This window comes from Salvia splendens, chromosome 8 (assembly GCF_004379255.2).
Source record: "Salvia splendens isolate huo1 chromosome 8, SspV2, whole genome shotgun sequence".
Classification (NCBI taxonomy): Eukaryota; Viridiplantae; Streptophyta; class Magnoliopsida; order Lamiales; family Lamiaceae; genus Salvia; species Salvia splendens.
The window spans coordinates 22,893,634-22,903,619 of NC_056039.1; the positions used below are offsets into that span (position 1 = coordinate 22,893,634).

The following is a 9,986-nucleotide window of genomic DNA, read 5'->3' on the forward strand; positions in this document are numbered from 1 at the left end:
TAAGGTCTAATCCCTTAAATTAGGGGCATGGGCAGCCAACACATCTTAGCAAAGTTAACTTTTCGTTTGTCCCATTGTCTGAAAACACACGTGCTGTTCAGTTTGCTTTCCACTGCACCACACCACACCATTCCGTTCACACTTAATTGTGTGTCATTTTAGTTTTTCTTTAATTTGTCCAAGTGTTTCTAATTTGTCTTGCACATATTCGCATCTAGCCTGCCTAGTTGACTTTGCTTGTCCACGTTATGTATGTGAATTTTAGTTTTCCAGTATTTATAAATTCCCCAACTAGGTTAGTCTATCTTTATGCAAGAAGTTAAGCGTGGCCGATCACTTGTCTCTAGCGAGTAAACTCCTGTTCTCTCTGTGGATCCGACACCCAACTTACCAACAGGGAACAACTTATAAATATCTTTGTCGAGTGATAGGAGCAAACTAGCGACACTCACCTCTAGAACCTTCTCAGTTATATCTTGGACAGTCGAAGCTTCTTCTTCTTGCAACATTATCGAACTTAAATGTTTTCCCACGACTAATTCTCGATGCCAGGTTCTAACTGCTTGTTATTTACACATTACATTGGCATTGTTAACCATTTAAATAATGTGTTTATTTACATGTTGACATCGAATGTTAATATATGTTGTTCAATGTTACACTATTATGCTTGTGTTGATATATTGATATTATGCATCAATGTATTTTGTTAATTCATTGATGTTATGTTGTTAGTATTTTTAATGCATTGCAAATGTTCTAGATAGTATAATTCTTATATTATTATAATTTTCTATTGTTGTAAATTGTTTTTGAAAGTGCTGCTTGGGATATAGTCCATTTCACTATCAAAATTCCCGTGTTGTCTTCTGCCTTCCATCAAATAGAGTAGGTAGAATCTCTAGCTAAACATGGCCTTTTCTTAAATGATTATCATATTTTTGATGTAATCTGCGTAGCTAAAATTATGGATTGACTAAATGACAAGTTATTTCTTGATTGCAATGGTCTTGGCAAACAATTGTGATGGCAAGGTTATTTTGACTTGAGGGCATGATATCGCATGACATACTTATCTATAATCTTAATTATTTTATTAGATTTGCTTAGAAGTACAAGATATATGAGGCTATACTTTTTCATTATCTATTGAAGTTATGTGGTTTATGAGTAGGGTTAGGTTCATCTTTTTGGGATATCAGTTTTGGGACTGTTGATGAAGATTTATGTCTGTTTTGTTCTTTTTTATATTTACTTCATACTTCCTCCTCCGTCCATAAAAAAAAATAGTTCTATTTTTCTATTTATGTCCACAAAAGTTAATTTCATTTCTAAAAATGAAAATAAATTTCTCTCATAATTTTTCCACTTTTTCTCCATACTCTCATACTTACCCACCTTTTCTGTTAATCTCTTTTTACTTTACCCACTTTTTCTCTTACTTTACTAATTTCTCATTAAAACTCGTGTCGTCCATAAATGAGACTATTTTTTTAGACGGAGAATTATTATTCTATATTTCCTCCAATACATTTAGTGCTCCACTTTTCTGTTCTTCCAGACGAATTTGTAGACACAACCTTTACTCTGTATCAATATCCCTTTATATTTTTATCCACATTCCTTTATCTATTTGAACATGAAATGTAGAAAGTAGATAGATTGCTTGATTTAACCATACTAGATTTGAGAGAGAAGGCAGGTACACCGAAAATCACCACAAGAAATGAGAATCACTATTATTTAATTGAAGTTAGATATACCATCACACGTGGAACAAAACAATTAGATCCACCTCACTTTTCCGGATAGGATAAACGGATCATATTTGCATGAATGGCCAACACCCAAGTTTCAAATATAACACCAACCATTAATCACAAATTCATCTCAAACACACACATCCCTCTATCAATTTGCTATGGCATCATCCATGACCATGACCGCCTCCTTCTTAGGTGGCGCCGCCGCCGCAAAACCGGTCACTGCCACCAACCGCCGCTGCCCATTAGCCGTTAAGGCCTCGATGGACTCCGAGAAGGCGGTGGTGGCCGAGAGCAGCAACACGAGACGGGGCCTCGTGTTGGCTGTGGTGGCCGCTGCAGCATCCTCCATCGTGACAGTCGCGATGGCCGAGGAGCCGAAACGCGGAAGCGCGGAGGCTAAAAAGAAGTACGCGCCAATTTGTGTCACAATGCCTACGGCTCGTATTTGTCGCAATTGATTTTGATGATCGATGTTAATATGAGATCCAATGTTTTTATTTACTTGTTTGTTAATCAATGATTATAGTCTTCGAGAAATGATGTAAAATCGTATTCTTGTTTGCTAAATTATTGTATGCTTTTATTTATTTCTCAATGCTAGTGATTTGTTTAGGTGTTACGTATTGGTGGTCTTCATTTGTTGAAGACTCAACTTATACTTGAAAAAAATCCTTCGCACATTAATTTAATAAATAAATACATATTTTTATTATCAATATTAGCATAGTTTGTGTAATTGTTATATTTATAATTTATCTTTTATCGATTTAGACATTTAGTTTATACTTTGTGTCGAGTAAGAGTCCAAGGTTATTTAGTCTTATTGATTTTGATTAGGTTTATGAATTTTTTATCATCTTCAACTACCGAGTAGCGTAGCGTGTTGTGTTAATTTATATTTGTATTTATAAATTCATATTTTCGTCTATTATTCGTGTTATTCCCTAACAAATAGATCTCCAAAAAAACAAGAAGACACGCACAATCTATTTTCCGCAAGGAGGAAACCATCAAGCCTTTTGCACACTTTATTCCTTACTTCACGCTATGGATCAAAAGTCTTTTAAAAATAGGAATTACATCTTTTGGTGTAATTTACAATGATTATGTTTGGCTAGTTTTCTCCATTGCTCTTGACATAGGAATTAATTATGAATTTGTGTTTCTAATAATGAATTTCTCTGGCTTTGGCCTTCAGTACCCTTTTTATGCTCATTTATGCTTATTGTAGGAATACGGTCTTTAATTGGTTGCCTATGAATATTTGTGTATTTTTTAAGAGGATCAACAATGATTTTCCATCTATCTCCATGATGACTTGAACCATTGACCTATTTATTGATTGGAGGGAAACATCTTACCAACCGAGCATTATGAATATGTGTTGTTGGTTTTCAGGATGTAGATTACTGATTACTACATTTTCGTAGGAATATTAATCTTTCGATTCTAAACTATATGTTAACTAGCATCAATTCTACAATTCCTAAAGTAGATTTAGTACAGTTTTGGAGTGAAAAGGTAAACACATTAGTTGAAGCTACTAAATAATTCGAAACAGTAACCATAATTTGATCCCCGCAATTTGTGGAGAGCAATGAACTCGTATGTGTAGTTTTCATGTGTATTTATTTTGCATAATGTGTTTCTCAACTGTGCAACATACAACTGGGATCGATTTCATATCAATCTCCGTCCTACAACCCAAGATGCATGTCTACCGACCCTACATGTCGCAGTCGTTGTCCCAGATTCCTCCCGCCAGCAAGCAAATTCCATAGCAAATTGCGAAGAATGATAGAGGAGTAGGAGTCTTCAATCCCCATCATTCCAACTTATTCAAAGTGTGGGTCACCATCCAACAAAACAATAAGGTTTTTTGTGAGAGAGTGACTACAACCTACAACGCATTGAAGATGCTTCCATGGCATTTCGATCGAGTGAACCCGAAAATCCAAAGAAGAGAGGCGATTTAGCTGTGGTATGAACGAGTCCTGCCATTTTGAAGTCGTCTATAAATCCAACAAGACTTCAAGAGGCTCTTCAAGTATGTCAGTAATTCGGGCAGGGTGGCATCCGGTCGAGCTCAAAACGCATGAAGCACACAACGAGTCGCGAGCCTATTCGCTGGAACCGGTGCAGGAGGTTGGGAGTCGGTTAGGGGATGAGCCAGGAGGCCCCCCAAGCTCCTTCCCCTGGATCCTAATATTTTAATGCTATATTTGCTGCAACCCACAAGTGTCGACGTGATGACTGTTAGAAGAGATGATCAGACGCCTAGGCTGGATCAAGCTACTGCTAATCAACTTGATCAAGCCACTGCATACCGACGCTCACATTGCATGCCGCAGCTGGATCAAGCCGCTGCTAACCAAGTTGATCAAGCCGCCACGTGCCGAGTTGATCAACAAGCCGCGATGCCTGATCTCATGTCACCTGACCGCCAACCTGATCAAGCTGCAATATGTTGTCTCAAGCCACTAGACCGTCAAGCTGATCAAGCTGCAATGCGTTGTGCACGAGCCAAAGCAATCACGAACTCCACGAGAGCTAAAGCTGAGAATGAGACAAAGAAGAGTAAGGGGTGTGCGGCACAAAAGGAGCCAATGATCAACCTCGCACGCGTTGAAACCACGGACAAGCCAGCTAAGATGGAGGACCACATATGTACTTGGCGCGACGTGGTGTTGCGCAATTTAAAGAGGAAACATGTCTTGCAGAGTTTGTTAAAGTAGATTAGTACGATGTTCAGAGTTTGTTAAAGTAGATTAATACAATGTTTTTAGATCGTTTGAATGGAGTATATATGTATCGCATCTGGTTACATTTGAAGTAATGAAAAATACCAATTTGAGAGCTCTCTCCAAATATATCTTTAGTGTGTGTGTGTTCATGGCTTCCGCAGTTTTCTTTCATGGTATCAGAGCAGGATCTCACTGATCATGGCTCTTCCTCATTTCTTTGTTCTTTTTTTCTTTACTACTCAAAAATGGCAGAAGCCAATGAAACTATTCTGGTGGCAACACTGCCACCAATCTTCTCTCAGTTGCCCCCTATCTCAGTTAAACTAACTGATGGAAATTTTCTCATATGACAGCAACAAGTAGATGTTGTTGTGTATGGCTATGGCCTAGAGGGATTTATTACAAGAGAAACAGAACCACCTCCACATATGATTGTTCATCAAGATGGAAAATCCATGGTGGCGAATCCTGCCTTCACAACTTGGCAAAGGTAAGATAGAAGAGTGGCTGGATGGCTGTTGTCTTCTTTATCAGAGAATGCTCTAACCTTGGTGGTTGGACTCAGATCTGCCAGAGACATATGGAGTGCTCTGGAGACTAATTTTGCAAGCCGCTCAACAGCAAAGGTTATGCAATATGGCCAGCAGATGCAGAATTTAAAGAAAGAAGCCATGTCCATGTCTGATTATTTGGGAAAGATGAGAACCTACTTTTATTTGCTGGGATCAGTTGGCTGCAGAATCTCGGAGGGAGAACAAGTTCTTCACATTCTAGGAGGGCTTGGACAAGACTATGACCCTGCTGTGTGTGCAGTTACATCCAGATCAGATCCATTGAGCATTGGAGATGTTAGTGCCTTTCTACTAAGCTTTGAATCAAGAATGGAGTCTACCAGAACACATTCTATAAGCTCAGATGGATCTCATCCTTCACTCAATCTTGTCCAACATCAATCTGGACAGAAAAGAGAGCAGCAAAGTTTTAATAATAGCAGATTCGAGTCTGGAGGTGGAAGAAGTTTTGGAGGAAGACACAGCAGATGAGGTAGTGGTGGAAGAAGCTATGGCAGAGGTAACAACAAAATCATCTGCCAATTGTGTGAGAAACTAGGCCACACTGCTGCAAAGTGTTGGCACAGGTTTGAGCACAACTTCACACCTCTACAAGTCCAGTTTAGAGGAAATGCTTCACAGCAGCAGAATCAAGGATTCTTCAATCCATCAGCCAATCTGGTCAAGTCAGTGCCTAGATCTCCATCAGCTTCCTTCTCAGTTGGAACACCATCAGAATTCAGTTGTGCTTCTAATCCTTCTTCAAGCTGGTATCCTGACTCGGGGGCAACACATCATGTCTCCAATGACTTGAGCAATCTCAACATAAGCACTGAGTACACATGAGGTAAAAATCTCTTACTTGGAAACGGTAGTGCTGTTAATATTTATAACATTGGAGAAAGTGTTTTTAAATCTCACTCAACTAACTTTTCCAGACAACTTCACCTCAAATATCTCTTACATGTCCCTAACAGAACCAAGAATCTTCTTAGTGTGTCTAAGTTTGCTCAAGATAACTCTGTGTTTTTTTAGTTTCACCCGAGTTTCTGTTTTGTCAAGGACCTGAGCACCAAGGAAATTGTGCTCAAAGGAACTCTTGAGAGAGGTTTATACCACTTCCTAGTGGATCATACCCAAATCAAGCGTGGCTCAGTCCCCTTTTCTTCTTCCAGACCGGAGAATCCAGCTGCTCATTCCCTGACCATGGGCACTTCACAATCTAGTGATGATTCTAGTTCTTTTTCCTACCCAGATTTGTCTGTTTGGGACAGTAGACTAGGGCATCCCACTTTAGATGTAGTGAAAAGTGCTCTTAACAGCTGTAATATCTCCTTTCAAGTAATGAAAACTCCTACACTTTGCTATCCTTGTTGTGTATCTAAATCTCATAAATTGCCTTTTCCCCAGTCTGTTTCACAGCATAATTCACCCCTTGAGCTTGTGCATAGTGATCTTTGGGGGCAATCACCAGTAAAATCTAGGAATGACTATTCATATTATGTGTCCTTCATAGATCATTACTTTAGATTCACCTGGCTTTATCTTCTTAAACACAAAAATGACTTGTTCACTGTTTTTAAACAATTTAAAGCCATGAGTGAAAACCTATTGGGATCAAGAATTAAAATACTTCAATCTGACTGGGGAGGTGAGTTTCAAGGTCTAGTGCCTTTTCTTAAAGAGTGTGGGATCATTCATCGAGTCTCTTGCCCATACACTCCACAACAAAATGATTTAGCGGAAAGGAAACACATACACATTGTTGAAACTGGGCTAGCTTTGTTAGCTCAGTCTTTTCTTCCTCAACGATTTTGGGATGATGCTTTTGTCACTGCGGTTTACTTGATTAACCGCATGTCATCTAAGGTCATTAATAATCTCTCTCCACACGAAAAACTTTTTCTTACCAAACCTGACTATTCAGCCTTGAGAATTTTTGGTTGTCTGTGTTTTCCCCATACCAGGCCATATAACAAACACAAGCTTCAGTTTAGATCAGTTAGGGGAACCTTTTTAGGGTACAACTTGTCTCACAAGGGCTATGAAGTACTCTTTCCAGATGGGAAAATAATTATCTCTAGGAATGTTATTTTTGATGAATCTACTTTTCCCTTCCAGACTTCTGCTTCTGTCCCATCTACTCCATTTGTCACACCGTGCCATCACTCTCTTTCTCTTCCCATACTTTCTTCTCATGTTCCAAATAGTCCATCACCGCCTACTTCACCTCCAGCTTCTTCCTCAATACCTTCCACTGATTCTACTGCCAGCTCTCCTACTCAAGTTCAGCATCATCTATATACTCATTTTCATGATTCCCCTGGATCTTCTCAAACTGATCCTGCCCCTGACCCTGCTCCACCCACCCGCTCAAGTCACTCATCCCATGACCACCAGATCCAAGTCTGGTATCTTCAAGCCTAAGATATACATTTTTTCTGTGTCAACTCCTCCCTTGCCCAAATCTGCTTTCGAAGCCCTTCTAATTCCTGACTGGAAAGCTGCTATGTTGAGTGATTTTAATGCACTTCTTCACAATAAAACATGAATATTAACAACACTTCCTCCAGGGAAGAATCTTATTGGTTGCACTTGGATTTTTAAGCTTAAATTACATCTATCTGGTGTTATTGCAAGATATAAGGTGAGATTGGTTGCTCAGGGTTTCTCTCAACAACCTGGCTTTGATTTCAATGAAACCTTCAGTCCCGTTGTGAAACCTACTACTATCCGAATAATTCTCAGTCTAGCCGTCTCACTTGGCTGGTCAGTCACTCATCTTGATGTGAATAATGTCTTCTTAAATGGTGAGCTCAAAGAAGATATATATATGAAGCAGCCTATGGGTTTTGAACAAGGTGGACCTCATTTGGTATGTAAACTCAACAAGGATATCTATGGTTTAAAGCAAGCTTCTAGAGCTTGGTTCTTTACGGTGCATTCTGTTCTCATTCGTTTGGGATTCATCCAATCAAAGGTTGATGCTTCAATGTTCATTAGACAGAAGGGTGCAGACATTATCTACCTTCTCATCTATGTTGATGATATGCTCATCACTGGCACCTCTCAAGCCTCTGTACAAAAAGTCATCTCTCAATTGAATTCATGCTTTTCTTTAAAAGATCTTGGGGAGGTGAGTTTGTTTCTGGGAGTTGAAGTAGTGAAGACCATCAATAGAGGCCTTCACCTCTGTCAATCTAACTACATCAAAGATCTCTTAAAGAAAGCTAACATGACAGGTGTAAAAGGGTGTCCAACTCCAATGATCTCGAGTTCAGAGTTGAGCAAGCATTCTGGGGAACCCATATCTGATAAAAAATTTTACAGGAGTATAGTTGGAGCCTTGCAATATGTTGCAATCACTAGGCCAGACATCAACTTTGTTGTGAACAAAGTGAGTCAGTATATGGCAGAATCATTGGACACACATTGGAGGGCAGTTAAAAGGATCTTGAGATATCTCTCAGGAACTTTGGATCATGGAATTCAGATTAGGAAATCAACTAGTGACATTTCTGCCTTTTCAGAGGCTGAATACAGAAGTCTACTACAGGTGTTTGTGCTTATCATGGAAGAAATCTTGTGTCATGGTGTATGAAGAAGCAGACTGTGGTTGCTAGATCTAGCACAGAGGCTGAATACAGAAGTCTAGCTCAAGCGGCTGCAGAGGTGAGCTGGCTATCTTCAATGCTTGGTGAGTTGAATATAAAGAAGAAGAGAAGTCCAGTGATTTGGGTAGATAGCATGAGTGCTATTGCTTTAGCATCGAACCCAATGCTTCATGCAAGGACCAAACATATTGAGCTGGATATACATTTTGTTAGAGACAAAATACTGTGTAAGGAAATTGAGTTGAGACATGTTCCTACGGCTGATCAGGTAGCAGACATTTTCACTAAGCCATTGAGCCATCAACCCTTCGTGAAGCTAAGAGAAAGGTTGGGTGTAGTTTCGTTAGCCTCACTCGGGTTGAGGGGGTGTGTTAGAAGAGATGATCAGACGCCTAGGCTGGATCAAGCTACTGCTAATCAACTTGATCAAGCCACTACATGTCGACGCTCACATTGCATGCCGCAGCTGGATCAAGCCGCTGCTAACCAAGTTGATCAAGCCGCTGCTAACCAAATTGATCAAGCCATCACGTGCCGAGTTGATCAACAAGCCGCGATGCCTGATCTCATGTCACCTGACCGCCAAGCTGATCAAGCTGCAATATGTTGTCTCAAGCCACTGAACCGTCAAGTTGATCAATCTGCAATGCGTTGTGCACGAGCCAAAGCAATTACGAACTCCGCGAGAGCTAAAGCTAAGAATGAGACAAAGAAGAGTAAGGGGTGTGCGGCACAAAAGGAGTCAATGATCAACCTCGCACGCGTTGAAACCACGGACAAGCCAGCTAAGATGGAGGACCACATATGTACTTGGCGCGACGTGGTGTTGCGCGGTTTAAAGAGGAAACATGTCTTGCAGAGTTTGTTAAAGTAGATTAGTACGATTTTCAGAGTTTGTTAAAGTAGATTAGTACAATGTTTTAAGATCGTTTGAATGGAGTATATATGTATCGCATCTGGTTACATTTGAAGTAATGAAAAATACCAATTTGAGAGCTCTCTCCAAATATATCTTTAGTGTGTGTGTGTTCATGGCTTACGCAGTTTTCTTTGAATGACCAGCTTTTCTAGTCTGAATTGGGCATCCCCACGCCACTGTCGCCGCAATAATCATTTTTCTGTATTTTTTTAGTATGTATGCCTCCGTTCCCCCACACAACAAAGTGGATTTAAAAAGTTAATGCTACGTGAATCTTACTTTTATAATAAATTGTAGTGAGAATAATTCCGTGGAATGAATGGTCCATTATCAAAATTGGTAAAAGTGAGACGGACGAAAATAGAAATAAGTGATTTCAGGGGCGGAGGGAG

At 39.7% G+C, this 9,986-nt stretch overlaps 1 protein-coding gene across 1 annotated transcript; it reads left to right on the forward strand.

The window, feature by feature from the left end:
- Window positions 1-1,921: 1,921 nt before the first annotated feature.
- On the forward strand, window positions 1,922-2,224 carry LOC121745923 (photosystem II 5 kDa protein, chloroplastic-like). The gene has a single exon (XM_042139867.1). The coding sequence runs from the start codon at window positions 1,922-1,924 to the stop codon at window positions 2,222-2,224; it is 303 nt and encodes a 100-aa protein (XP_041995801.1).
- The last annotated feature ends 7,762 nt before the right edge of the window (window positions 2,225-9,986 follow it).